This window comes from Chenopodium album, chromosome 23 (assembly GCF_948465745.1).
Source record: "Chenopodium album chromosome 23, dcCheAlbu1.1, whole genome shotgun sequence".
NCBI classification, from domain to species: Eukaryota; Viridiplantae; Streptophyta; class Magnoliopsida; order Caryophyllales; family Amaranthaceae; genus Chenopodium; species Chenopodium album.
This window is the reverse complement of record NC_137856.1, coordinates 34,205,659-34,233,455: the sequence shown is the minus strand read 5'-3', so window position 1 is coordinate 34,233,455 and position 27,797 is coordinate 34,205,659. Positions and strand designations below refer to the sequence as shown.

The 27,797-nt window shown below is 35.9% G+C and overlaps 6 protein-coding genes across 6 annotated transcripts; 2 read left to right on the top strand and 4 right to left on the bottom strand.

Moving 5' to 3' along the window:
- The first annotated feature begins 5,749 nt into the window (after positions 1-5,749).
- Positions 5,750-6,603, top strand: LOC145607441 (RPM1 interacting protein 13-like). Its single transcript, XM_081663090.1, has 3 exons — positions 5,750-5,992; positions 6,198-6,284; positions 6,448-6,603. The coding sequence occupies exons 1-3, from the start codon at positions 5,750-5,752 to the stop codon at positions 6,601-6,603; spliced, it is 486 nt and encodes a 161-aa protein (XP_081519216.1).
- A 4,776-nt stretch (positions 6,604-11,379) lies between these two features.
- Positions 11,380-13,347, top strand: LOC145606632 (nascent polypeptide-associated complex subunit alpha-like protein 2). Its single transcript, XM_081662439.1, has 4 exons — positions 11,380-11,552; positions 11,639-11,738; positions 12,566-12,684; positions 12,780-13,347. The coding sequence occupies exons 1-4, from the start codon at positions 11,496-11,498 to the stop codon at positions 13,122-13,124; spliced, it is 621 nt and encodes a 206-aa protein (XP_081518565.1). The 5' UTR covers positions 11,380-11,495; the 3' UTR covers positions 13,125-13,347.
- A 139-nt stretch (positions 13,348-13,486) lies between these two features.
- Positions 13,487-15,219, bottom strand: LOC145606630 (peroxidase 5-like). The gene is made up of 4 exons (XM_081662438.1): positions 14,990-15,219; positions 14,716-14,907; positions 14,472-14,637; positions 13,487-13,976 (listed from the first exon to the last, which is right to left on the bottom strand). The coding sequence occupies exons 1-4, from the start codon at positions 15,215-15,217 to the stop codon at positions 13,567-13,569; spliced, it is 996 nt and encodes a 331-aa protein (XP_081518564.1). The 5' UTR covers positions 15,218-15,219; the 3' UTR covers positions 13,487-13,566.
- A 2,451-nt stretch (positions 15,220-17,670) lies between these two features.
- On the bottom strand, positions 17,671-19,527 carry LOC145609146 (peroxidase 5-like). The gene is made up of 4 exons (XM_081664699.1): positions 19,291-19,527; positions 19,003-19,194; positions 18,730-18,895; positions 17,671-18,080 (listed from the first exon to the last, which is right to left on the bottom strand). The coding sequence occupies exons 1-4, from the start codon at positions 19,516-19,518 to the stop codon at positions 17,671-17,673; spliced, it is 996 nt and encodes a 331-aa protein (XP_081520825.1). The 5' UTR covers positions 19,519-19,527.
- Positions 19,528-22,273: 2,746 nt separating this feature from the next.
- On the bottom strand, positions 22,274-24,029 carry LOC145609302 (peroxidase 5-like). The gene is made up of 4 exons (XM_081664817.1): positions 23,817-24,029; positions 23,156-23,350; positions 22,836-23,001; positions 22,274-22,683 (listed from the first exon to the last, which is right to left on the bottom strand). Exons 1-4 carry the CDS (start codon positions 24,027-24,029, stop codon positions 22,274-22,276), a joined length of 984 nt encoding a protein of 327 aa, XP_081520943.1.
- Positions 24,030-25,423: 1,394 nt separating this feature from the next.
- Positions 25,424-26,901, bottom strand: LOC145608818 (peroxidase 5-like). Its single transcript, XM_081664413.1, has 4 exons — positions 26,695-26,901; positions 26,406-26,597; positions 26,131-26,293; positions 25,424-25,953 (listed from the first exon to the last, which is right to left on the bottom strand). Exons 1-4 carry the CDS (start codon positions 26,896-26,898, stop codon positions 25,535-25,537), a joined length of 978 nt encoding a protein of 325 aa, XP_081520539.1. The 5' UTR covers positions 26,899-26,901; the 3' UTR covers positions 25,424-25,534.
- Between the last annotated feature and the right edge of the window lie 896 nt (positions 26,902-27,797).

The window sequence follows — 27,797 nt, the reverse complement described above, 5'->3', positions numbered from 1 at the left end:
TAGCTTCCCTTTCTAAAACTCTTGAAAATTTCTGTTCTTACTCTGGTCAGAAAATAAATGAAGGAAAGAGTCAAATGTTTTTCTCAAAAAACACCCCTCTTCAAATCATTGATGATTTTGAGCAAACTCTAAATGTGAGCAAGTCAAATGACCTAGGCACCTATTTGGGATTTCCCTTAACTGAGAAAAAGCCAAACAGAAGGCATCTGTCTTTTTTGATTGAAAAAATGGGCAACAAACTCTCCTCTTGGAAATCCAAAACCTTATCCAAGGCTGGAAGGATAACTCTGCTTCAATCCACCATGCTGTCAATTCCTAGATATTTCATGTCCTGCATCAATCTGCCTAAATTCATTTTAAACAAGCTTGACTCCATTTGCCTTAACTTCCTTTGGGGGGGGGGGGGGGGGTCCTCTGAGTCTAGGAAAATTCCATGGATATCTTGGAAAAACATTTGCAGAGAGAAAAGTAAAGGTGGTCTGGGTTTTTTAAAAAATTCTGATGCTAACCTCATGGGGCTAACCAGGTTGTGTTGGGTGGTTGATACTAGATCAAATTGGGCTGGGAATATCCTTTATGAGAAATATATCATGAATAAACAAAGGCCTACCCCCTTTAATAAAGGATCTCACATTTGGATGGCTGTAGGCAGGGGATGGGAGCTATTTAAACATAGCCTCCAATAGGAAGCAGGGAGGGGGGATTCAATTAACTTCTGGGAAGATAATTGGCTCCAAGCTGATCAAATTAGAAACCTGTTGATTGGGCCTATAAACTTCTCTTCCTCTACTGTAACTCTAAACTCTCTACAAATCCACTCCAAACAAAATCTAGAAGAAACCATAGGATTCCAAATCTCTGACCACCTTTTTTCCAGAATAGATAGCATATCCTTGAATGAGTCTGATGACTATAACTTCACTTCTTGGACCAAGAAAGGTAGATTTGATAGCAGTAAGGCTAAAGACTGGCTACTTCAGCATGAAAACTGCTTAGATCATGGTAAAAATCAGGGGTTTGAAAGCAACAAGCTTTATTGGGAGTGGAATAACATCTGGAACTGCCCTACCCTACCTAAGATCAAAACTTTTCTTTGGCAATTAGTGTGGGAGAGACTTCCTACTTCTGCAAACCTTTCCCAAAGACAAGCCATTCACACAAATTCATGCACCTTCTGTCCTCTAGCCATGGAAAACACAGAACACATCTTCCTTCTATGTCCTAGAGCCAATGAGTTCTGGGAAGCTACTGTGATCCCACAAGATCTGGAAAAATCAAACCAAGAATCCATCTCTCACTGGGTTCTAAGAAACCTAAAATCCACAAAACTCTCTCACCACAACATCCCTTGGAACATCATCTTCAGCTTCTCTCTTTGGCATATTTGGAAAAGAAGAAATGCATGGCTATTCTCTAAACAAAATACCCCCCTCAAAAAATCCACAACTCATTGCTTTTGGTCTGCTGCAGAGTGGTTCTACTCTTTAAACCAGTCTTGTAGATTAGAGAACAAAATTTCAGCATGGGTTCCCCCTCCTCCTTCCTTCAAAAAAATCAACATTGATGCCTCCTTTATCCCTCATACCAAAGAGACAGGCTGTGCTGGGGTTTGTAGAGATGACATGGGTGTTTGGGTAGCAGGCTTTAATTGGAAAGGGTTCTCCTCCTCCCCTCAGGAAGCAGAGATCAAAGCACTATCAATTGCCATAAGCTGGATTCAAGACAAGGGCTGGAGCAAATGTCAAGTTGAAACTGACTGCAAATTTATTGTGCAGGAATTAAATGGAAGTGATTCCACTTATCTAACCCCCAGATTAAATGATTGCAGGCAGCACCTCCAGCAGCTAAATGAGGTCAGATTGCTCTATGGAGAAAGGGGAAAGAACCAGGTAGCAGATGTCATGGCAAAGGAAGCAAGGAAGAATTTCCATGTCATGAATCAAGTTTGCTGGCTGCAATCAGCACCAGACTTTTGTAATAGTTATCTAGCTACTGACATTACAAATATGACTATTACTAGAAACGATTGTGATGTAACTTTTGGGCTATCCCACGGGATGCCACAACACTTTATTCCTGCTACTTAATTAATTATCCCTTTTCTTCAAAAAAAAAAAAATGAGAGGCTGAATTTGCCTTGCATCTGAACAAATCGTTTCCCTTATGCTTGTTGGTTAGTTGGTGTGTGACAATCAACTGAGAAAGTATGAAATTCTGAAGATTTTGTAAGTGGTGGAATTGTGGATAGTTGAAGTTGCAAATCTGTGCAGATTTCACAATCCTTTATTTGTATAGTATTGGTCATTGTCCCCCTTTCTCGCTGAAGATGCATTTATGATATTCAAACACAATGCATTGAACCGGGATGGTAACAATTTGATACGACTATCAGCCTATCACCTTTATCTGCTGCTGTAGTTCTGAGTGAACTGGTTCGTACTCAATCCTTTAATTTATGCCATGAAGGAACCCTGTTTTCTTTAGTTTCCATTATCGTTGAATAAGATTGAGAAGAAGCTTTATTTTGTTTCACATGTGAACTTGAATCAGTGAGTTTAGTAGAAGGACCATTATAGGCATAGCCATTATTTGAAGCCTGGAAATTACAGGGCTTAAACTTAATGGTGGAAGTTTTTACAAAAAGGTTTCTTTCCTGTTTCCAGCAATTTAGAGGTCCAAGTATCTGTTATTTGTGCTAGAACACGTTCGTTCATTGAGGGCATACGAGTTTGCTTCAAAGTTTTGGCTGCAAATTCAAGTATATAACAAATGTGTGTACATGAAGGTGAAATAATGTGTGTGGTGTGTCACTTGCAGATTTAGATGGGACAAACAAGTTGTTTAGATTGGATTTGGTTTGGGTGTATTGTACAGAGTATGTTAACTATAATGTAATTCATTTCGGAACATAATTTTTTTAAAGAGCCACAAAAGACAAATGAACAACAATGTATACAAAATTTGTTTTCTTTACACGGACTATACCATCCTCGCTCAAATACCTTCAAGTTCCAAACTGAGTAACTAATGTATAAAATTGTTTGCCTTTTATCCTCTTAATCCTATCATACTTATCAATTTATCATTGTGGATCAAAACGCAAACAGGTTATATCCATTTTATTTTATTTTTATTTATTTCTTTATTTTTTTTTAATTTTTTTTTAATTTTTTTTTCTAACTATCAAAAATCAAGGTACAAATAAAAATATCAAAATAACGCACAAGAAAAAAAAAAAAAAAAATTGAATCGCATGGGATTCAAATCTTATGAAATGGAAGCAAAATCAGAACAGACTACTACAGGGGCATAAAAGGCATAAAATAAACAAATAGTTTGGCGCTCAATCTTTTTTAGCAAACTACTTTTCTCCCGCCTTCTAATTAATACTCCATCTTTTTCCCTAATTGCGGTTTTGTTCATCAGTTGGTTATTTCTCTCTTCAACAAAATGGCTCAAACTTCACCTCAACCGTCTGTCACTCCAACACCACTTCAACCATCCTCCATCCGCTGCTACGGCTGCCATCGAATCTTGGCCGTAATACCCCATTTAATGGTTTTCCGTTGCCCGGCGTGTCGGTTGCAGCACCGGTTACTTCCTCCTCACGGCCCGTTACCGAGTACCCGTGAGGAGGCGCCAAGGGAATTGCAGGTGAGCTGTGCTGATTGCATGGCAATACTTGTTCCTCATTCTAATGATGACTTCATACTTAACAAGGTTTTCTCCTTTTCCATTGATTAAAAATACATGATTAAACTTCAAGTTCCTTTATTACCAAAAACCAAAAACAATTATGTTGATGATATATAGATATGAATATATGGTATGTGAATTTTAATCCTGAATGTTTGAAATATTTAATATACACCAAACCATTGGATGTATCTTGCATTTGAATTTTCCTGTATTATATGTAGTACTATAATACTATTATGTACTTTTATAATTATATGAGTAACTTTTTTAAGGCAAGAATTATAATTACCACTAGATAATTTTTGTTGGTAAAGATATATTACTCATTATTATTATTATTATTACCTTAATTGTGAATACCATTTTGGAAAATTTTCAGGAGTAATAATTTTTTTCATTTAAGTAATTTATTATTTGTGATTGTGTAGAGGTTTGCTCATAAAATGTGCTATAGTGGGATAATGGAGACTGATGCTGAAGATGTAAAGCCTCCGAAACTCGAGCGGAGTACAAAGACATCAATAGTTTCATTGAAGGACAATAAACGCTTAAAAGAGGTTGAGGAGGTTGAAGATTGCTTTATCCTTGATTTTGATCCTTATGAATCAGAGTTTTCATCGCTTTCAACACTGCTTGTTGATGATGGTGATCTCACCATTGTAGGTGAACAAGGCGAGGTACTTCTATTTCTCTAACATCACCCCTTCATTCCTTCCATACTATACATTACTTCATTTACTTGTCAATTTTAGATACCAATGCATTATTTAACGTGTCTTTGAAAAAGTATTGTTAATGTTAGTGGCTTAGTGCATTTGCTATTACTCCATTGCGACCATTGGAATGGTCGAATGGAGTAGATTGTTACTATGTATTTTGAAGATGATTTATGAATAATTGGATTTGTGATTATCAGATTTTCTATGTACGTGTAGGTCGCGTGTAGGGACTATCCACATCCAAGGCATCTCTGTGTTACTCACTCATTTAACAACACTCCTCATTACATTCATTGCAATATGGTAATTATCTTTTGTTTTCTAACTATAGTTTGCATCCATGTTGCTTGGACACGTGTATCCATGCCTATAATCTTACATTCATTGCAAAATGATAATAATCTCTCATGATTCTTGTAAATTTAAAGGGTTGAATGTCTTATTATTCATATCATAATGCCAAGGATCCAATCCAGGTAAGAGGTATGTAAAATGAATTTATAGCCCAAGTAACATATGAATGAACACCTGAATTTGCCGCCACTAGTTATGTATTAACCTTCATATTATGGTCATAACATTTTGTTGCGAATTTATGCTTGTGGTTTGATTATTGCAGTGCTATTGCTATGTTTGTGATGTACCAGCACCGTGCGAGCAATGGACTAAACAATCAACCTATTTCAGGCATTGTGAAGCCATTCCTGATAGTCGGATTTGGACTGATCTTAGGATTTCGAAATGGAGGAAAATTTATGCAAGTTTTGATGAATGTTACTTGCAAGATACAAGTGTATGTCATGAGGCCAATCAGTAGTTACTAACTCACTACAATCAAAACCAATTGAGGCTTGTAAATCATACAATGTTAGTGCCCTGGTGCTTTACCCCCCTTCATTTGGTGATCTGAACACATGATTAATTACTTATTTGTGGGATTAGAGGTGAAACTCAAAACTTTTGTAATTATTATATATGGTTTATAAATTTCTTTTTTTGCTTATGATTTTATGAGAATGGTGACAGTGGTACTTTCACTTGATGTACTCCCTCAATCTCATTTTATTTGTTTCATTTGATTAGGATCAATTTTTGTGATACTTTTTTAGTCAAAGTGAAGAAAGTAAAATGAAATCGAGGGAGTATTTAAAATTACCCTTATCAAATGTATACGGAGTACAAATTAGAGGTGGAGTTTTAAGAGGGATTATTATTTTTTGATTCTCCCAAAAATGTTATGCATGCATATAGATGTATTAGTATTAAATAGAGTAATTAGTATTTACTGCTCTTTATGATCTTCTTGTACCTCCTCATTTTCTTTTTTAAAAATGGAAAATGGAAGGGTCAAGAATGCAACAGCTTTAACATCTCCAGATAAAGAACAACCTCTGATTAGATCAGTAATTTCTCTGAAAAACAAAAAACGCTTAAGAGAATTCGAGAAGGTTGAAGACTGTTTCATCTTAGATTTTGATCCTTATGAATCATCGTCGAAGCCTCCTTCCCCTTCTCAGTTTGTTGATCAAGATGATGATGCTCCTGATTTTAAAGTAATTGCTCAACGTGGCAAGGTACTTCAACTTATCATTGTTATGTATTGTCATTCATTTGAAATTTATTGTCAAATTTGTAAGGTTGTGTATATCTAGCCCCTCTTAGACACGTACTTGAGGTTTTGGCCTCATTGGCTCTAAAATGATGTTTAAGTTGCAATTTTGGTCTAACATGATCATACATGAATAACATGATCATTTGTATGTTGTGAACATTTGACAGATAGCTTTAAGAGACTTTCCGCATTCAAGGTACCAGTGCGCTCAATATCCATTCTCAAAGACACCCCATAAGACCCATTGTAAGCTGGTACATTTTCGCTTTATAGATTATACTCCTGTTAATCAAATAATTTAAATATTTCTCTTTACAATGGTAAGTTTGAAATATTAAATTTTACTTCATGAGACCATGACAAATGCCTGTTATTCGTATTGTAAATCGACTAATGGTCGATTATATGTTGTTGCAGTGTCACTGTTATGTTTGTGATATAGCTGCTCCTTGTGCTGAATGGTCCGACCACTGCGATGCAGATCATGTACCTTATAGCGATTGGTGGTATCTACGGAGAAAAAAGAGGGGACAAGACTATGAGTCCGACTCAGACTCGGACTATGTCGAATGAAGAAAAGCTAACTCATTGTAACTAATTTCATGATTTGATCTTTGTAAAAGCTGTAGGAGAATGTGTAAAAAAAACCTGTTGGCTAAACCTTTGCTCATTTGAATAGATGTTTTTATTTAAATTCTAGCTAATTTTGTTTTAATAATGTGTAATTCGATTTGAATTTGTCAATAATTTATCTAAGTCAGATATTACTATATTAGAGTCAATCTAAAAGTTCAAGTCGTCTTTTTTATATTGGATCGTCATTTTTGTGTAATACGGTCGGTGTACAAAGTAATACACACAAGCTAATGTCAACAAAAACACCAATATATCATTTTGGGAAAAGTATCCACAATAAAGAAGAGTGTAATCACATAAAAATCCTATCAATTTTACGAAGTACACTAATAAATTTGTATGTGGTCAGATTCTCCTTCAACCTGAGTTTAATTTGACTTATCACAATCTTAATTAGTACGAGTACTCCGTACCTCGTATGTATACACTACGTAGTTTAATGTGGTCTAAAGTAATGACTTATGACTGCTACGCATGTTTTGGAAAGCATTACTCTTGACCTAGGGAAACAATGTTAACTTAAAACTTTAAAAGGCCTCTTGTTTCTGAATTTGCTTTACATGATCATATCCTTGTATTATGGCAACCTTGTATGTTGCAGCTACTGGCATTTGTCCCATTCAATATAAGCAAGGTTTATGTTAATACTGTGATACAAGGAGAATTTTTAATTGTGCTAATACCGTATTTGATGAGAAAATTGCAAGGAAAGGATGGGGTTAATAATGTTTAGATACTTGAGATTACTTCTAAGTTCTAACAGATTGATCAGGTACAAAATTCCAAGTTCACATACAACAAAATTCCAAGTTCACATACAGCAAAATACTTAGCTTGATCATAAGCGAAAGACCAAAAAGAGTTTCATCCTATCGAAATCACGAAGCTAGTCCAGCATAGATCTTCAAATCATCTTCGCAGTCAGGGTTGCCTTGGTAATACTCAGGATGGCTCTCAACCATTTTAGCCACATCCTTAAACATTGCAGTAAGAGGGTGAGAAGGGAAGTCATAAACTTGCTTCCGAGGTTTAATTTGAGCTAGTGAAGCCATTGCTGTTACACCCGATTCCTCTAAATGAGATGTAGTGTTTCTCACATTGATGAACCAATCTTGGTTAAGACAGTTCTCAGCCTCCATAAGGATTTTCCAAATCCGATGCTCATTATCAGGAGAAGTTGCATCAGGAAGAAGATGGTACTTCCCACTTGCTGTAACCTTGTCAAAATCTAGCCAGAACCCATCATGATATTGGAATCCCAATCGAACTTCAAGAAATCGCAACCCTTTAGCCCATGAAAGTTTCAGGCCTTCAATGAGAGTAAGCAGTGGCAAAACCGAGGGATCAAGGGTGCCTATAACACTATGCATGTGCCTTGAGAATCCAGCAACCCATTCTCCATCATTATCACAAATCAGTCCACCAGCAAAACCATTAATTAGTTCAGGCTGATCAGGAGGATACTGCATAAAGCTGACAGTCAATGTGTGACGAGCCTGCACTCGCAAAGTACCAGATAAGCACATGTTTAAGCAATTAAAGCCATTGGAACATAAGTATCAATAGTTTGACATAAGATGAATTTACAAACCATAGTCATATTAGTTGCTGAAACTCTCTTCTTGCATTTTCTTTCTGTTCTCCAGATCTGATCTTCTTGGGTAGCATGACAATGCCCATTGTGAGTCTTAGTCCAGTGTTTGCAAGGGGCAACTTCTTCACAAACATAACAATAGCACTGTGTAGCAGTCAAATGTCTAATTTATACTTCCTCTCAAAAGTTAACTAAAAGAACAATGGAAAAACAAACTGAACAATATACAAAGTAACAATTTACAAGAGGCCAAGGATAAATGGAAAAACAAGAACCTACTCGAAGAAACAGCTAGCATAATACAGATCACAGAATCCTGTTCATAACTCTAGAATAGAATGTGAAAGGGATTAACAAATGTGCTAGCTAAGTTTGCGATTAACGACAATTAACAACAACGAAGACGGAAAACAAGCAATAAACGAGACAAGGAGAATTTACCGTGGGAAACCCGAGAACCGGGAGAAAAACCCACTAATCCACTATGGAGTAGCAATTTGATGAAGAACAATGTAGATTACAAATTTTAATTACCATTAAAGCTCCCACCCCAACTCACCCTCTCAAACACTCAAACCCTAAGTGTTTGGGTTTACATGAGGCTCTCTCTCTTTCTACATCTTTCCCCTCATCTCATTTTTCACTCTACAATGACAATACAAGAGTATATATAGTGCTAAATATAATCCAAGGGCTAAGATTATAAGTAACTAGCAAAGGAGAAATCAAGACCGTAAAACCGAGGCTCAAACGCAAAAAACAGAGCCCCGAGAAACCCAGTGGAGCGGGCGCTCCAATGGACAGGAGCGGCCGCACCATTAAACTGGAAGAAAAGGCAAAACGAGCCTCTATGGAGCGGGCGCTCCCATAGAGAGGAGCGGGCGCTCCCATAGAGAGGAGCGGGCGCTCCCACAAGAGGAGCGGCCGCTCCGCTTTCCCCTGCAAAACAACTTCTCGTAAAACAGCCATATCTTCCTCGTTTCTTGGCCAAATTAAGCTTATGACCAGTCGTTGAAAAGCTCTTGAGACGAGCTATCACCTCCAACTTGAATCATCTCAATATCACTTCTAGATCTTGAGATATGGTCAATTTAAGTCAACCCTTTGTCATCCACCATTGCTTAACACCAAGCAATAGCCCATAGCTTAAACTCCTAAGCTATGCACCCCCCTTTGCCTTCTTGAACCGTTCTCCACACTCTCAAACCCAACAGAATGTTACATTGTTACATTTCAATTTCAAAATTTTCGAAGTTCAATGATCAAAACTCGAGTAGTCTGATGCACTTTTAAAACCCAAATTCTACAAAGCTTATAACAAAACAATATTCCTCAATGATGCAAATGTTATACTCGTATTAAAATAGTCACAAACCATAATAAGGCCCAATTTCGAGGGATGGTTTATCAACTGTGCATTTTTAATACAACGGCGAACAAAGGGTTTCTGAGCTTATATCCTTGATAATAAATGGTAAACAATCAAAACATACTAATATTTGTGATAGTTATTTGTCAATGGTGATTAGAAATTTCACAATTGTGAGTTCAACTTTTTCAAATTAAATTCCATCAAGATTTCAGTAAAAAATGTACATTCGAATCACACTTTCGTAGACTATAAGTTTCAGATATAATACGAAATTGTTACTAGTCATTTTAAAGTTCAAAGCCCAAAAATGTTGTAAATAACAAATTTTCACACAATCAAACCCACAATATAATCTTGGTTGCAATTACAAAGATCAAAACCCTAATCACTAAACAACTACAAATGTAAGACAACAAAATCAGCCCCAAATAAAAAGAACTAATCTTTAAGTAAAGTTTAGAGTTAGCATAACACTAACAAGTATAAATGAAAGAATTTGATAAAGGAGTAAAATTTAATACCTTAATGCAGTGAAGATGATGAGAAGTAAGTGCAAAGGGAAAACGGAAGCAAAGGTGACGAGGGTGTGGAAGATCGTCCTCTGGTTCAAGGCTAATTGAGAGGTTTGAAAATTGGAAGATGGGTAGGTTTTCTTGATGATCATCAACATTTTTGTTGCTCTTCTTTTTTACTGTTCTCTGTTTCTGCTTCCTCTTATGACCCATTTCTTTTTCCGTCTCTCTTGGTCAATGGTGGATTTTGTAACCAAAGTAAAGAACCCAAAAGGGCCAAAACATCACCTTTTAGGCTACTAGGTGATTTTTTTTTTCTTTTTTTTTTTGTTTTTTTGTCTTCCACCCGGTTCACCCTTTAGGCTAATTCAGATTCGAGGATCAGTTGGGTGGTTAGATTTCAGTCCCTTCCCAACTGTTGTTGTGGGGATCAAGCACAGGTCCTCCCTACCAAGTGTAGTTCCAATCACCACTACACCAACATCCAATTGGTTCCTTTATACCCTCTATAAGATTAACCAAAAACTTGGTAACGATGTTAGTATAACTACTATTGATATTAATGATTTACCCAATTTTCCTGTTAAAATACTTTTGTATTATGGAGTTCTATGTTTAACAAATTGATCAACTAAAACTCTCTCAATTCGTAATAGTATACCTTGCATACAATTATAGAAAATTATATAGCTGTATAGAAAATTAATGAGTTACCGACTTGGTAATCAAGACTACAAGTCTAGTGTACGATAATATTGGAAGACTAATATATTTGTTTTAAAATGAAAGTGAGATTATTTTGGAACAATGTTATTTTAGAGCACATCTTCTACAATAAGCTATAATGTCTTACATCTTGATTTGCCATGTCAATTTTTATGGTATATATACTCAAATTTATAGCTACAAAGTGTTAACGAAAAACACACAAAATAATCACTCTCAATCATAGTTCGAAAAAGATATATAGCCCTACTCAAAGGCCATAATTTTTTTTTTTTTTTTTGACGCAGTGTAAAGGCCATAACTAAGTGTACCCAAATTGTTTAAAAAATAAATAAATAAAATAAAATAAAATAAATGAATAAATAAATATAAAAAAAAAAACCCAGGTACCCAAATTAAAGACTAGATACAAAGGCTATAAAGCGCAACAATTGAAATAGACATAAAATACCCAATTACCCAGACGTCATTCTCTGTCACAAACCAAGTTTATCTTCATTCTTCAACCAACCAAACAAAACCCCATTAAAAAACCATAAAAGCTCACTCCTTTCATTCCTTCCTTCCCTCTGCCACTCATCATCTTCTTTCAGAGGAGAGAGAAAATCACACAATTCCCACCACCATGACTGTTCCAGTTGTTGAAGAAGAACAGATTCCTATCCCTGTTAAAGAAGAGGAGGTTATTTCATTCTCAATTACCAATTTTCTGGGTTGAATTTTATTGGGTTTTGATTCTATTTGCATTTATTTATCTGAATTTTGCAGAAAGATGAAGTAATTGTTGAAGATGTTAAGGAGGATGAACATGAGGATGACGATGAAGATGATGACGACGATGAGGAGGAGGAGGATGACAGTACCTTAAGTAAAAACAATTTCTTTGTTCTTTCTATTATATAAATTTAATGTCTTTCAATTTTATTTTTTGTTTTTGTTTGTTCAATAATCTTACTTTAGGGTTTATGGTTCTTATTTTCGTAAAGTTTCTTATTTGGTCCATATTTGATGTTATATGTGACGCTGAACTTTTTGTGTGTTATTACATACGTTTGTGTTTAATTGGGTTGTGTTATTTGTAGGAATGGGGGTTATTTGGGTTGTTGAAATTGAAATTCTGATGAAATTTGAACGTGAAAGTTGCAGTATTGTATTTTCTTGAGTGATAAGCTAGGAATTTTGATTTGTTCGAGTGTTTTTATTTTTTTAATTAATTGATATACTTGTATCAGTTGTATGGGATTGAGTGAAACTGAAAATATGTGTTGGACTGGAACTTGGGATTTTGTTCGATTTTGGGGGTTTTGGTGACTTCTTTTTTGCTGTGTGATGTATGAAGAATTGGGAAGCTTGGTGGGTTAGGATTCCTGAATTTTGGATAGAAATTGGACCTGATATATTGAAATTCTTGTAGCTTGATTTGTTAGCTGTTAAGATTAATGCTGTGCTACATTGTTTGATTGTTGTTCGAGTGCGTTTTGTTGTATAAGCTTGAGTAATATTTGTTGTATCAGCTAGGCTGGGAATCTAGATTTTGTTTGTTTGACAGCATTGAAGGATTTCTTAATGTTGTGTTACTATATGCTGATGTGAATTATATATTTTTTATTTCTATTGTTGAGGGTTGATGGGTTTATGTGCTCTTAATGCTTGAGTGCTAATTATTTTATCCTGTGATTTGCTGTATATATTTAGCCTCAGCTGAGGGTATCAAGCAGAGCAGGAGTGAGAAGAAGAGTCGTAAAGCAATGTTGAAATTAGGATTGAAACCTGTCTCAGGTGTAAGCCGGGTCACCATCAAGAGAGCAAAAAATGTAAGAATTTCTCCTCATGAAACATTATTCATAATGGTTGTTTTTAACATACTGTAAGAGTATAAGGGTCTGACTTGAGTGTGTTGGGATTACAGATATTGTTTTTCATTTCAAAGCCTGACGTGTACAAGAGCCCTTACTCTGAGACCTATGTCATATTTGGAGAGGCTAAGATCGAAGACTTGAGCTCTCAGCTGCAAACTCAAGCTGCCCAACAGTTCAGACTCCCTGATATGTCATCAATGATGGCCAACTCAGAAGCTTCTGCTGCCACTGCTTCTGCCCAAGAAGAGGAAGAAGAGATCGATGAAACAGGGGTAGAGCCTCGAGACATTGAGTTGGTTATGACTCAAGCTGGGGTTTCCAAGGGCAAGGCTGTCAATGCACTCAAGGCTCATGATGGTGACATTGTTGGTGCTATCATGGAGCTCACTGCTTAGGTCGGCAATCTTACCTACTCATTGATTCCTGCTCCTCGGGAGTTTAATTGCCATTCTAGCTTTATTATTCTTCTTTTGGACCCTAAACATTCTAGTGATGAGGTTATGCATTTTTGAACTGCTGCCGATTCTATTTATTTTGGATTTGCCTTTTGATAATATAATGTTTTTGTTGCCTCAAATTTGCAGTAGCTTTCTATTTATTTGATTGGGGTTTATACAATCTTTAGATAATTACTAGTTGGTTGACCAGTTGTTCAAGGTGTATCTATGGAACAAGGAATATAAACAATTGAATACGAGTAACACTTTAATAACTAGACAGATTTTGGATTAATGTGTCTACATTTTATTGAGTAATTGCTAAACCGTATAATTTACTGATACTATCAAACCAGTAAGTTTCCTGATTACAAAGAATATAAATATAAAGTAAACTTTCCTAATTAATCACCCTACAGTTTGTCCGGATTTCACCAGACATGCCAATAAGAACATCTATCTGACCCATCTTAACCATTGCTGCTGCAAACTTTGTCATCCACAATGACTGACTCATTGCGTTCTGATTCACCTCACTAGCTGTGTTGGAGTTCGTCAAGAGGATCTGATCAGATGTGAACAAGCTGCGGTTGGCTAAGATGTCCTGGTAGTAGCCTACATCTGTGACCAATGGGCTACCAGGGTTCATTGGAACGACTAGGCTAGAATCCTTGCTTCCTTGCGGGCACTGTTGCTGCAATTGTCCTGCATATTTAGAATCCAGAGTAGGATCTGCCCCATTTGTGCCATTGAAGTTGTATAGCCTGTTCATGATGGATGTGCAATGAGACTGGCCAATTGTATGAGCGCCTGTGTTCAAGAGTAAATTCATGAAATTTGATGTCAGATGAAGGTCCTCAATAGATTAGGGACTTAGGTTCAAGTGTTCAAGCTCAACTGTTCATAACTTACTCAAGGCAAATGAACTTTGGTATAAATTGGATGAATTTTAACCTAGAACCCAGTTCGACCTTTGTGTTTGTAGATAGCTATTCAAAAACTGTCATGACTAGCTAAAATCGATTTGGATTTTATTAGTTAGTCTATTACTGGATAGCTAACATCGAAGACATCATTTAATTGTTGGTTCTGCTTGAAAACTAAAAGCTGTTTATTAGGACATTTAGATAGAAGACATCATTTGACTACTTTGTTCGGGACTATAACTCTTAACTGAATAGTAAATTATTCTGTGAGCAATCTGAGCATTGGTAAATTCTAGCTGAAAGCAGAAGGCCTGGCTGTTTCTGTGTGAAAGTCTAACCTAAGTTAAAGATGAATTCACCCTCTCTATGATATTAATACCTGATAGGGTGACCATTTCTTCCTGTGTCAGATTTCTGTTCGCGAAGCTCTGTGTAAGTTGGTCAACATTCAGTGAAGGTCCAGGGATGTCTCGTTGCACCTCTGAAGCTAAAGAGACTCTTCCATCCCTTCTCCCAGCCGGAACATCATAAACTGGCCCGTTTGTCTGTGAATCTGATTAAAGTTATGCAGCAGACTACAAAATTAACTGTTCTCTGGTAAATAAATAAAAATTCTTACTTACTATTACTACGCTGTCTCTGGCTGCAAAAGCTAAAATGTCTGCACATGATACAACCCCTTTGCATTCAGTTTCAAGTCTAGTCTTTGCATTGTCAATAATCTCAAATCCACGAAGGCTAGGATTGTTTACAAATGAATCCTTCTCAGCTGTGTTTGAGGAATTGGAGTCAATGAGAATGGATCCATCACAACCCTGGTATCAGAAGAGAGGGAACTTAGGGAAATATTCATAATTAATCGAATCAACAATACAGTAAAAGTTTCAACCAACTTACTCTGACAAAGCAGTCATGAAAGTGCATTCTGACTAGACCGGGGGCAACTCCTTTGTCTTTCATGAACCCTTTCGTAACTTCTTCATTCACAATGCGCTCTGCAGATTCACATGATTCACTATAAAACCCGACTTTAAGTTGTGCTTCTGTCTGAGCACTTAAACAAGAAAGAACCAAAAACAGAACACGAAAGACGATTGAAGAATGAAGGGGCATCATTAGATTCATTCTTTACTTTGCTTCAACCTTGGAGAACCTAAACACACAGTTGTCCCATTTTATAAGTGGAAATAAAAACATATTAGTGTGTTGTTAGACAGCACATTTGCTTTGTTTAGTTTGAGCACATGACACTTTTAGTTGGAAAAAGACAATTACAATGATTCTGATTGTAATTATTCTGTCTATTAATTTTTGTTATGGATTATGTGATATGCTTATTGTATGAGCTCCCTGAAGTAGGCATGCCTTGATTCTATTGACTTCAGTGCACAAGATGCCAATGATAGCTGTTGAACTGAGTACTATGGGACCAATTAGCTTTGATATTCTGGTATAGTTAACCTGTCAGTGTACCATTCAAACATGCATTGCTCTCATTAGTATTATGACTATTAGGCTGAGAATACTAGAGTTAACAATAAGTGTATGTACAAAGGATGCTTTGTTTTGGTTAGAATCTAGGAAAGTTGGGTAAGACTCCTTTTTTTGTTTGGGGGAAAGGGTGTAATATGGTCCTATGGAAACTGGGAAGGGGAAGGTTTTTTTTCTTCTAAATGGTAACATTGCATTATTGGGGGTTCGGATTTCGGAACAGTGATAAAGACAATACTCCTAATTACTATGAAGGCATGGAAGCACATAACTGATTGTTTACTTGAAAGTAGCTGTACTTATCCTCCCATAGGGGCGTATTTGTAAAAATATAAACAGAATTGAAAAAAAAAAAGGTTTAGCTTGTATCACACCAGCAGTGTCCTGTGTACTGGACCTACTGGTTTATAAACCAATTTATGGGCTGTGTTGAATGTTTATCTCTCTAGACATAGCACCTTAGATTGGATCCCATTTACGAGTATTTCCTGAGCTCGTACTTGTCTACTCTATTGATTACAGGTACGATCTTAACACAATACAATACTATACTGATGAAATACTTGCTGAAGTGTCACAATCTGTCAAATCATTTGATGAGGGGGTATGCTTTTATCTATCTATTACATTAGACAAAACATTATCTGATTTAATGCTTACTACTAAGTACTTTGTAAGAATTATGTTTGCTGTCTTTTTAAGCATACTTTGAATACATGTTAATAATATAAGGTGGGAAGTTCAATGTCCTGTTTAAGCTCTTTGTAGTTGGCTTTTGTGTAACATTATTGCATTTTGATACGGATACATTTCTGACAATGAGTAGCAAATAAGGTAGTTAACCTTACTTGCGATTTGAGATATACGGAATATATGCTACTGAGGATTTGGATCTCTAAAGGCATATCATGTGACATTAGACAACTTATTGCTGTAAAGCCACATGATATGATATCAGTAATTTTAGTGCTGTAAAGCCATTTTTGCAATCATTAAAATCTGTCTTTTATAGTCATTATCATATTCGTCATATTGTTGCTTTTAGCTCAGATTAGCGCAACTTCCACATCTTTATTTAGTTAGCCACCCTACAATTTCTTCAGATTATTTTTCATTGCCTGTAAGAATATCAATCTGCCCCATCCTCACCATAGCACAACCAAACTTCATTCCTGGAGTAAGAATTCCGGGCATACTAGGCTATTAGGCCTGTTTTAGCAGTGTCTGACTCGAGAGTCTGATCTGTTATGAACAAGCCATGGTTGTTGTCTTGTTGAGGAGTCACAGTAGCATCCAGAGTCAGAAATTGCCGGCCTTTTAGGATTCATTAAACTACAATGTTAGCACCAGCATCCCCTAATCGGCACTGCTTTTCCAGTTGAGCTGCATATGAAGAGTTCATGCTGGGATCCTGTGCATACAGCCTTTTGCTGAAGGAGGTGCAGTGAGCATAACCTATGTTATTAGCTACTGCACCATGAAGAATTTTTGCAGTTTTGTTGTTAGCTTATCCAGTGTTTTAAACTTTTAATGCTAGTTTCTGGCTCCATCAGCTAAAAACAACCATTCTTCAAGATTCTGTTCTTGTTAAATAAATGGAATTTTAATTTAGATTCGTGGACTCTGATGCTAGGCAAACTGAGTTTGCCAGTCTAAGGAAAGATAAAAGCGGGGGAAGGGATCCATATCTAAAACATAACATTACACGGTACACTAGGTTGCTGCCATTGCCCTGGTGAGGGGTTTGTTGATTGGTGTCAATTGTCATGTAAATAGAAACTCAATTACATAAGTCATGACTTACGAGTATATTATTTTGTTTTGATTCAAACTCAATTACAATCATGTTGAAAATATTATTAGGGGTACTTGATTATCTGTTTCTGTTTTCCTCAGTATTTCAGGTTCATAGTAATTTTATCTTCCACTATTCTCATCTATAAATAAGACTTCCAAGATATAATTTATCAAATTACACATGTTTGAGATAGAAAATTATCCTTCCAATGACACAAACAAATATGAGTTAATTCTAGCTAAGACTCAGTAAGTCTGATCTCTTGACAAGGAGAATAAACCCATATTTCTTAATTGATTACCCTACAGTTTGCCCGAATTTCTCCATTAGTACCAGTAAGAACTTCGATTTGACCCATGTTTACCATTGCTGCTGCAAACTTTCTCATCCACAAGAACTGATTCCTTGCATTCTGATTCACCTCATTAGCTGTGTTGGAGTCTGTCAACAATGTCTGATCAGAGGTAAACAGGCCTCTGTTGGCTAAGACATCCTGGTAATAATTTACATCTGCGATAAATGGGCTACGAGGGTCCATTGGAACCACCATGCTAGAATTTGTGCTTCCTTGTGGGCACTGTTGCTGCAACTGTCCTGCATATTTGGAATCCAGAGTGGGATCTGGCCCATTTGTTCCACTGAAATTGAATAGCCTATTGTTGAAGGATGTGCAATGAGACCGTCCGATTGTATGAGCCCCTGTGATCAATATTAGACTTGTGAGAGGTGATTTAGGCTCTTAATAGAGTTAATACTAGAGACATGTTGAGGTATTAGTCCCATCAAAGAAAACAAACTCGTGTATGGAATAATGAATTTGAAAACCTAGCAGTATAAACACCAATTCGATCTTTGTGATAGTGTAAAATCCTGATATGATATGCCAAATGGATTCGTCTTTGTAGTTTTTACCAGTTATTCTAATTGTTAAACTAACCACTTACAGCAAAGGTCCTGTCACCTGAATAATTAGTTTTTGCTGACTTGAATTGCTGATGTTTTTGATTCAGTAGTGTGTCATTTGCTGTTAAATCTGATTTTGACTTGTCAAAATTTATTTTTTTACTGAATAAATCTAATATCTAATGAACCATAATAATCTTATAAGTTAAAGAGCTCATGGCCTAATTTCTCAATTATTGGCTGGTTAGTAGTTAATGAAACTGATGACAACTACTTGAACAGCTGATTGCTGTTTGTAGACCCTTATATGGAAACATAACTTATTTTCTTAGCGCTATATATAGTCTGTCATATACTTACATTTATCCTTGAAAGTTGAGTTTGATAATTTGAAGAGTTATGCAACAAATGGTCAAATTTAGTATATATGCTAAAAAGCTGATACCTGACAAGGTGACCATTTCTTCCTGTGTCAAATTTTTGTTTGCGAAACTCTGTGTAAGTTGAGTAACGTTGAATGTGAATCCTGGGACGTTTTGCAGCACCTCTGAAGATAAAGAGACCCTGCCATCCCTTCTTCCTGATGGAACTTCATATCTTTGTCCTCTGGTCTGCGAAACAAAGTTATGCAGTAGCAGCAGGTAACAGCTAGAGTTAAATTTGTTCTACCCAAGCTTATATACTGTATTTCTTATCGGTAAAACAAAATTCTACTTACTATTGCTACACTGTCTCTAGCTGCGAAAGCCAATATATCTGCACATGATACTACCCCTTTGCATTCAGCTTCAAGTCTAGTTTTTATATTATCGATGACTTCAAACCCTCGAAGACTTGGATTGTTTGCTGGTGAATCCTTCTCGGCTTTGTTTGCAGAAGTAGAGTCAATGAGAACAGATCCATCACACCCCTGAAAAGATCAGAAAGAAAACTTGCTTAGGAAAATTTAGATTTGTACTGTAGTTTACTGAAGAACAGATAACATTGATTAAGATATTTAACTTACTCTAACAAAACAGTCATGAAAGTGCATTCTGACAAGACCAGGGGCAATCCCTCTGTCATTCATAAATCCTTTCGTCACTTCTTCACTGACAATGCGCTCAGCTGATGGACATGAGTCGCAGTAAAATCCAACTCGAAGCTGTGCTTCTAGCTGAACACTTAGACAAGAGAAAGCCAAAAACAGAACAACAAATTTTATTGAAGAATGAATGTTCATTTTTAGGTTCATTCTGTCTTAATGTACTATTTTTTTTTCTTCTTAAAGAACATAAACATGGAGTAAAAACCATTTTATAGCTGAAAACAAGGAATATAAAATGCTGTACATCCTAATTAGTGCGTCGTGATACAGTATGATGGGTTTATTTAAATCTGCAACATGGCATTTTTAGATAGAAGAAAACACAAACTAGAATTTCCTGATAGTTACTGACCTGTCTTATTCATTTTGGTTATGGAATACGCGATGATAAGCACTATTTAGCCCACCCCTAAAGCGGTTATTCCTACTTATATTGACTTCGGATGCATAAGAAGCCAACGGTATTAGTTGAATGAGGTATATTTTAGGACAAATAGTGCTGATTTTCTGGTATTATTAAGTTGTCGCTGTCACTGTATGCTATTCAAATTAGGCATTTCATTGTTAACTCTCATTTTTTATGGCACAATCTAAGGGCAATTAAACAATAGACAGTCAGCAACGAGTGTCGATACAAGGTATTTTCTCACAGGATGTTTCTTGTAGATTAAAACTTAGTGGAGATAGATGAGGCTCCATAAATTTTTTCCTGGAAATTTTGGTCCTATAGGATGGAAATGGCGGAATTATTTTTCTGTTTATGGTGTTTACTGCATTATTGGGTGATTTGGAGCATTGTGAAATAGTATATTTCATCCTACTTTACTGCTGTGGTGATTAATGACTAAGGGCCTATTCTCATTGACTGAATTGAACTGAACTGAAATGAATGTTTTATAAGAGAAGGAAATCAGGAGCTGAACTAAACTGAGCTGAGCTGACTGAGCTGAACTGAATTTCAACGTATGAGAACAGGCCCTAAGTGCATTGAAAAGTGAAAGCTCTGAAGAGGGTTATTGATAAGGAAAAACGTAATCCTAAGTTCATGGTTGTCTTCTACACATCTATACCTATTTGTTAATGTTTTACCTGTCAAAAACTTGTTAGAAAGTCTTTATCCTTTCGAAAACTACGATGGATTAGTTGATCATCAGAAAGTTTATGAAGTATCAGATAATTTAGGATCACTACATCGTTCATAATATTAGACTATCAATACAAGCTACTATACAGTTATAGTGTTTTAGTTATGGCATTTATTTATGCCTAACAAGATTGCATTTTAAGATCATGTCACTTATTCCTCACAAAGACACGAGCAAAGACAGCTGAATCTCCACCGTGTCAACTTAGTATTCGTTGGGAAAGCTGATAATGCAACTAAGTACCATGCTTTATCATAGGTTCATAGAGTTTGATATTATGTACTTTGATGATGAAATGTTCGCCTTTCTGTAAGAAGTACTTACAACAGACCAAACTTTCATGCTTACAGTTTAGATGATAATTTCCCTAGTGATAATCTACTCATACTACTATCATTAATAAAACTTAAGAAAATGGACAGAATTCTGTAATAATGATAATGAAACATGTGCAATTAGTACAATTAGTGGTAGGTTTTGTCATTTACTTAGAGTGGGGGTATGAACTACCTAATGCAGTATAATACTTTATTAGTATAAATACTTCGTATTAGATAACGTGACCTGAATTAATACGTAATTAATTATATAGTTGTTAGTGGAAGCATTGATCTCATAAACTGTAGTCATGTTTTTCAACTGGTTGTTGTGTGTTTGAACACTTTTTCAACAGTTGCCTTAGTTTAAGGTGGAAGTTCTGGCCGCCACTTGATTAGAGGCGTCGTAGTTGCCTTTGTTTAACTTAACTTTGGAAAGGGTGTGGTGACCTGGTTGAATTCATGAGCTAGCTAACAATATGCATGTTCTTTTAATTTGAAATAAGGTGTTCATATTTTATTTGAACTTATCTAAATTGAATTGGATCTTGTTAGAATTTTCTATTTATCATATTTTTATTACTACGAAATTATAGTAACAAGAAGATGGTAAAAAAAATATATGGTATGGCTTGAAACTTTCTTTTCTAATTTAATATGATTTCGTCTGATTCTTACAATGTACTGTAAAAGTGTAAAGTGATACAAGTAGCAAGTCTATAATGATTTACTATAAGTATCTTTTAATTAGTGAAAAACCATATTCTTATTAATTATATAGCAAATTGTATCTCTTGTTGAAATAACTCCCTTTCACATTATTCTTAGAGGATGTATCATGCACTTGACATAAATTAGTAAGGCGGATTTTGTTCAAGTTTTGTGAAAAACCGATACACAAACTTCTTGTAGATTGATTTAGCCTAACACTCTTGTACTACGTATTTCATTGGGTATACTATGTTTACCATGTTGTTTCCTTGAGGTTCAGTTGAAAAATATCTAGTAGGAAAGTGGTATTATTACCTACCTATCTAAAAGAAATATCCGATCTTCTATTTCCTAGTCTTCCGAACAATTCGAAGTTCTAATAGTTACTGAGCCAAAACTATGGGTGAGGGGAAGCAGGGGGTTTTTATTGACTTTTCTAAAGTAAAGATCTTTTTTAATCTTGATTTAGCAACTATTTTTTGAAATGAATGCATAGTTAATACTCAGAAAGTCAGCAAAATTTAGAATATTCAGTAGTAGTAGTTGAGAAAATCTAGTAGTAGTTAAGATAGTGTCACTAATTTTAAATAACAATAGCTTTGAGGTACTAGATCAAACATATACAACCATTACAATTTTATTGCTGTAAGCCTGTAATCTACAAAGCCATGTATTACTTTTATTTTTATTGATTTCAGCACCTAGCACAATCTAGACATCTCCATTTGATTAATTAACAACTCTACAATTGATTCTGATTTCCCCTTCATCACCAGTGAGGACGTCGATCTGACCCATGGCCACCATTGCATCAGCAAACTTCCTTCCCCAAAGCCCAGGATTTCTTGCATATTGGGTAACTAGATCTTTAGTAACAGGGTCTGAAGCTAGTGTTTGATCTGATGTAAACAGGCCGCGGTTATTCAGGATGTTTCTGTAGTAAGCAGTATCTGCTGTGAAGGGACTGATAGGATCCATTGGAACCACAGTACTGGTATCTGAGTTCACTGATGGGCACTGCCTCTGCAGTTGAGCTGCATAAGCGGCACTTATACTTGGATCCTGTCCTGATGCTGAGTTGAAAGAGTATAGCCTATCACTGAAGGAATTGCAGTGAGCGCGACCTATGGTATGAGCCCCTGCACCCCGGAAATTTATCAAGTAATTGATTAGTTACAAAGCCTTGAGGCTTATCTTCCTGTTTCAGTTTCTTTTGCACAAGATTTTGAGTAACATATGAAAAAGAAAGCACTAAAGTATTAAGTAAAATTAAAATTTGTTAATTCATTACCAGATAGAATAACCATCTCTTCTTGTGTTAATCCTTTGCTGGCAAATATTTTAGTGAGTAGATCAACGTCGCCAAATGCTGGAGGCAAGTTCTTCCTGATGTCTGATTCTAGGGAGATACTACCATCTCTTCTTCCGCCATAAACATCATAGCCAAATCCTCCTGCCTACATAAATGATCAAACATACCAGTTAATTACTACTGCTGCTGCAACATCAAACTTACAGCCAAACTTGGCAGAACTTTCTATGTGTTATACTATGTTTATATATATTAAGACGAATGAAATAAGAAATCTTCCTTGTCTTTAGTTTAGTTACCATTTCAACAGCATCTCTAGCAGCATAGGCTACAATATCAGCACAGGACACAACTCCTGGACACATATTTTCAATTTTAGCCTTGGCATTATCGATGACATCAAACCCTCGCAGGCTAGGATTATTAGCTGGTGCATCTTTCTCGGCTGTGGGGTTTCCTGGAATTGAATCCAAGAGCACTGATCCATCACATCCCTACAAGTAACATAACAAATTTTGTTAGATTATTATCGTGTATACTATACCTATGAGTATAAATCTCATTAACTACTACGGAGTAGAACATTAGCTTTAAGTGGAAACATTAAGAGTTACTGATGCAATATAGGCCTGCATTCAGTCATGCACCAAACTATCCTTTAAAGCATGGCACTTTTTCTTGCAAGTTTCTGGAAGAAATGCGTTCAATCAGTGGAAGTTGGTTTAGCTTGTAGACTTTAGTCCTTTTGATAATTAAATATATAATTGCTTATACCAACTTAATGATTGTTTCCTTGGAATTTAGCTAGGAAGGTTATTGAAAAGACACACAGATTAAGGAATAAAATCCCACTAATTTTCGGTTATAACTTGGCTTTTGTAATAAGTGGCTGCTGCACAAAACTAGGAAGGTGCAAAAAAAATATGCAAAAGTTGTAAAGTCAGATTATTAGTAACTTACTCTAACGAAACAGTCATGGAAATGCAGCCTTACGAGGCCAGCAGCATATCCCCTGTCACTGAAAAATGCTTCTCGGACCTCATTTTTTATGATGAACTCAGCCATAGGGCATGACTGCATATAAAACCCTCGTTGAAGTTGTGCTTCTAAGAAGCCGGTAAGACTTAACATGACCAAGATTGAAAATTGAAGACATTTCCTAATTTGACTCATCTTTCTTTTTCTGTACTGATACTTCTGACAATGTCTGTTTACTTACTCTGAAGATCTTGTGCACCTTTGAAGGGACTTTTATAGTCAAAGAGAGACAATATAATATTATATATTCGCGCCACAAGTTTAATAATCTTAGTTTATTTAATGTTCCATGATCTTAATTCTTAGTGCGTTATACAGAAGTAGTATACTGTCATGATTCATTAGTGTTTTGATGTTTACAGACAATTTGGAAGATAAGACAAAGAGGATTGGTTAGGCCTACAATTATTTATTTGATTGTGGTCATTTACAGGCACTCCTTGCTAAGTAAGTGCTAATTAATGTTATTGACCCGTAAAAAGTGGCTTCGCTTATGGATCAGTCAGGAAGTGTCCACTGTGTATTGATTTGAGTGGTGGAAAACTGAGGACTGTGGAGCATTGCAGCTGAAGATTGATATGGAATACTTAACAAGATTAATACCAAGTAAGTTTGATTGTGCTCCAGAGTTACGCCGCCTTTGTCTTCTATCTAATCTTAAACCTGTAAACTTACCACTAATATTTGACTAATTGTATATTTTACTTCTGCAGCAAATAAAAGTTTAGATTGATGGACTGTGATGCTAGGAAACTTAAATGTCACTTGAGAAGATAATTAGATAAATAAGTAAATGACTAATCAAGGTCAAAACTTGAGAAATCCTTTTTCAGAACGCAATATATGACACAATGCATGACAGTATTCCCATTGCTGTAGTGGGGGCTTGCTCAGGAGTATCAAACATACCCTGAATTGTCTAAGGCCTGTAAGTATACGTAAACATTTAATGTATATTCCTCGGACTTAAAACTCCATATCAGACACGGGTGTGTGTCCAACTGTCAGTGTTAGCTCGACTATTTAAATATTGGTGCAAATCAAATGTGTTGAAGTGCTAATAACCATGTTGGGCTGTTTAGTGTTCAACATGGATCTTTGAGGTATAATGAAGAGTCCGAGTAACATAGTATGTAACCTTTAACTTGTTCTTTAAAGAAGTTATAACATCACACTGGAGCTTGAGGCCTCCAAGTTGAAACTTACAGCTACACCAAAACTCACCTTGTTGGAACAATGTTCCATTAGCTAAGGTGAAATGGTGTACATGAGGCCTCCTCGAATTTTCTGGACAAGGACTCAGGTATAATAAGGATTAATTATTAGGATACATGTAAATGTTTTTCATTTATCAGTTGGTTTCATCACATAATTCACAATAAAAATAAAGGTTGGGTATATTGTCTGACACTTCTGAAACTCTTATCCTTTTTTGTCTGACAATTCAGGAACTCGTTGTAGAGGTTTCCTTAATCCTTACTGTAAATAAAACATTATGAGAATGGTAGATTGGTAGTCGAAGATTGAATTTGGCTTTAAGAGAACAGTACTAGTAAAGTAGTAAAGAACAGAATTACAGTAACAGACTAACAGCAGGAAATGCAGCAAATTCTGCTCTGTGGCCAAGTTGTCTATTCCTTTTATGGGTTAATCACCCTGCAATTAGCTCGAATCTCTCCTTGATCTCCTGTCAGAACTTGAATCTGGCTCATCTTGATCATAGCTTGAGCAAAAGCTCTGCGCCAAGCAAAACCGTTTGCTGCATAATCTGCTGCATCTTGAGCAGTTTTCTGGCTGTCTAGAAGCGCCTGATCAGAGGTAAACAGACCTCCATGAATAAATAGATTTCTATAATAGCTCGATTCCATAAAAAATGGACTTTGGTTCATGCTAACAGCCAAGTTTTTATCAACATTTCCTTGAGAATTTATGGGGCACTGTTGCTTCAGGGACTCTGCATAAAATGGATTTAAATTCGGGTCCTGCATCGTCATGGTGCTAAAGTTGTAGAGCCTATTGCTGAATGAGGAACAGTGTGATTGCCCAATTGTATGTGCTCCTGTATACATATAGATAAAACATATGAATATAGCTGATTAAAGTTAAAGAAATCATTGCAATGTTTTTCTTTTTCTTTTCGTTTCTTCGCCTTGAAGTATACTGAACTGTTATTTTTGCTCTTTTCCCAGGATAGATCACAGTGAACATATCAAATGAAAAAGAAACAGAGACATACCAGAAAGAATAACCATCTCATCCTGTGTTAAGCCCTTGTTTGCAAAAGATTGAGTGAGTTGATCAAGGTTGAAAAATGGAGCAGGGATTTCCTTAGTTTCTGATGCTCTCGAAATCCTACCATCTCTACGTCCTGCTGGCACATTCCAGTATTGTCCACCAGTCTACAAGCCGAAAAAGGCCAATACAATAATATGAGATGACTCAAGTAGTTTGTTGTACAAAATTTAGCTATTAACAAAAGAAAAAAAATATGAGATTGGTTGATGGTCTTACAAATAATACGGAGTCCCTTGCAGCATATGAAAGGATATCAGCACACGACACAACTCCTTCACAAACAGCTTCAAGTCTAGCCTTAGCATTGTCAATCACTTCAAGTCCTCGTAAACTAATTCCATTGGGAGGACCATCCTTCTCAGCTTGATTTGTTGAGGTTGAATCTATTAGGATTGATGCATCACAACCCTGTAACAAAAACAATATATGTTGACGTACTAGTCATATACTTGTACATATATGAGGAAGAGCAAGAATAACAAAGATAATGAGTGCAATATTTTACCCTGACAAAGCAGTCATGGAAATGCAGCCTAACAATGCCAGGAGCAATCCCAGTGTCTCTAAGAAAAGCTTTTGTAACCTCGTCTAAAATAATAGCTTCAGTGAAGGGACATGTATCGCGATAGTATCCTACTTGCAGTGCTGCTTCAATGTGTGAGCTTAAGAAACATGCCACTACAACTGCCAAAGCTAGCTTCATTTCCATGAGTAAATTATCTGCTCTAATCTCTTATCTATGTTTCTAAACTTTGATAAAAGGTGATGTATTCACAATTGTTGCCTTGTTGGTAATTGGGAGTTGAGTTTGTCACACAACAAACTGCCAGGGATTTATAGCAGGATAAAAAATGCACAAATTTGGCAATTATAGTTTTCCCTGTAATCTGTTACTTTTGATATTTTCTGTCTTCAACTATAACCACAAGTTATAATCCTGTTATTACTGTATTACAAAACTTGTGTCACTAGTAATTGTTTATAATAGAGAGTATACTTGCTATTCAAATTTTAATTTCCCTTTTTTCCCTAGGCATGCAATTGTTACTAGATCAACAAACTGGTGCTTTCTTTTTAGTTGCAACTATTTGACTTTTGCATTATTTATAGGCCTACTTTAATCTTTTTATATGTACAAAAAATGTTACTTCATGTATAAAATGTTGTTTGGTTAATCAATGTATGTTTTGAAAATGTCAATTTTCTTATATTTTGAAAAAGTCAAAGTGTTCCGGCTTGGAAGAAACGGATTAGGGGAGGCACTCTTATTAATTAAGTTAGTTGTTCTGCATTAGATTTTTGTGAATGTGTCAGATTTACAAGTAAGATAATTGCCCTACCACTGTTTACACTTAATAGTAAAACTTGTAATTAAGCTAAATTTCACTAAATTGCATATGATTGAGACACCAGACCAACCTTCCAATGAGGCAGCCCCTTAATCAGGCAATTCTAGCTAGTTAAGACAAAGTTATGGAAAACAACACTGCTTTAATAACTTTGATTAAACCATAACATTAATAATATCAAAGAGATGGGGTTTGTTACGCGCCAATGAAATTGTGAACAATTGACCAATAATTAAATTATGAAAGCCCAAGACATGAG

What these genes read in the sequence shown, in the direction of transcription:
- LOC145607441 (XM_081663090.1), top strand. Translation starts at nt 5,750, where the DNA reads ATGGAAAATGGAAGGGTCAAGAATGCAACAGCTTTAACATCTCCAGAT. An exon ending in TAATTGCTCAACGTGGCAAG is followed by an intron (nt 5,993 to 6,197) that starts GTACTTCAACTT and finishes AACATTTGACAG; the next exon opens with ATAGCTTTAAGAGACTTTCC. An exon ending in ATAAGACCCATTGTAAGCTG is followed by an intron (nt 6,285 to 6,447) that starts GTACATTTTCGC and finishes ATGTTGTTGCAG; the next exon opens with TGTCACTGTTATGTTTGTGA.
- LOC145608818 (XM_081664413.1), bottom strand. Translation starts at nt 26,898, where the DNA reads ATGGAAATGAAGCTAGCTTTGGCAGTTGTAGTGGCATGTTTCTTAAGC. An exon ending in CAAGGGACTCCGTATTATTT is followed by an intron (nt 26,294 to 26,405) that starts GTAAGACCATCA and finishes TTCGGCTTGTAG; the next exon opens with ACTGGTGGACAATACTGGAA. An exon ending in TGAGATGGTTATTCTTTCTG is followed by an intron (nt 25,954 to 26,130) that starts GTATGTCTCTGT and finishes ATATGTATACAG; the next exon opens with GAGCACATACAATTGGGCAA.
- LOC145606632 (XM_081662439.1), top strand. Translation starts at nt 11,496, where the DNA reads ATGACTGTTCCAGTTGTTGAAGAAGAACAGATTCCTATCCCTGTTAAA. An exon ending in TCCCTGTTAAAGAAGAGGAG is followed by an intron (nt 11,553 to 11,638) that starts GTTATTTCATTC and finishes TGAATTTTGCAG; the next exon opens with AAAGATGAAGTAATTGTTGA. An exon ending in GGAGGATGACAGTACCTTAA is followed by an intron (nt 11,739 to 12,565) that starts GTAAAAACAATT and finishes GTATATATTTAG; the next exon opens with CCTCAGCTGAGGGTATCAAG.
- LOC145609302 (XM_081664817.1), bottom strand. Translation starts at nt 24,029, where the DNA reads ATGAGTCAAATTAGGAAATGTCTTCAATTTTCAATCTTGGTCATGTTA. An exon ending in CTAGAGATGCTGTTGAAATG is followed by an intron (nt 23,002 to 23,155) that starts GTAACTAAACTA and finishes TCATTTATGTAG; the next exon opens with GCAGGAGGATTTGGCTATGA. An exon ending in AGAGATGGTTATTCTATCTG is followed by an intron (nt 22,684 to 22,835) that starts GTAATGAATTAA and finishes TCCGGGGTGCAG; the next exon opens with GGGCTCATACCATAGGTCGC.
- LOC145606630 (XM_081662438.1), bottom strand. Translation starts at nt 15,217, where the DNA reads ATGAATCTAATGATGCCCCTTCATTCTTCAATCGTCTTTCGTGTTCTG. An exon ending in CCAGAGACAGCGTAGTAATA is followed by an intron (nt 14,638 to 14,715) that starts GTAAGTAAGAAT and finishes TCAGATTCACAG; the next exon opens with ACAAACGGGCCAGTTTATGA. An exon ending in AGAAATGGTCACCCTATCAG is followed by an intron (nt 13,977 to 14,471) that starts GTATTAATATCA and finishes TCTTGAACACAG; the next exon opens with GCGCTCATACAATTGGCCAG.
- LOC145609146 (XM_081664699.1), bottom strand. Translation starts at nt 19,518, where the DNA reads ATGAACCTAAAAATGAACATTCATTCTTCAATAAAATTTGTTGTTCTG. An exon ending in TTCATGACTGTTTTGTTAGA is followed by an intron (nt 19,195 to 19,290) that starts GTAAGTTAAATA and finishes TGATCTTTTCAG; the next exon opens with GGGTGTGATGGATCTGTTCT. An exon ending in CTAGAGACAGTGTAGCAATA is followed by an intron (nt 18,896 to 19,002) that starts GTAAGTAGAATT and finishes TTTGTTTCGCAG; the next exon opens with ACCAGAGGACAAAGATATGA.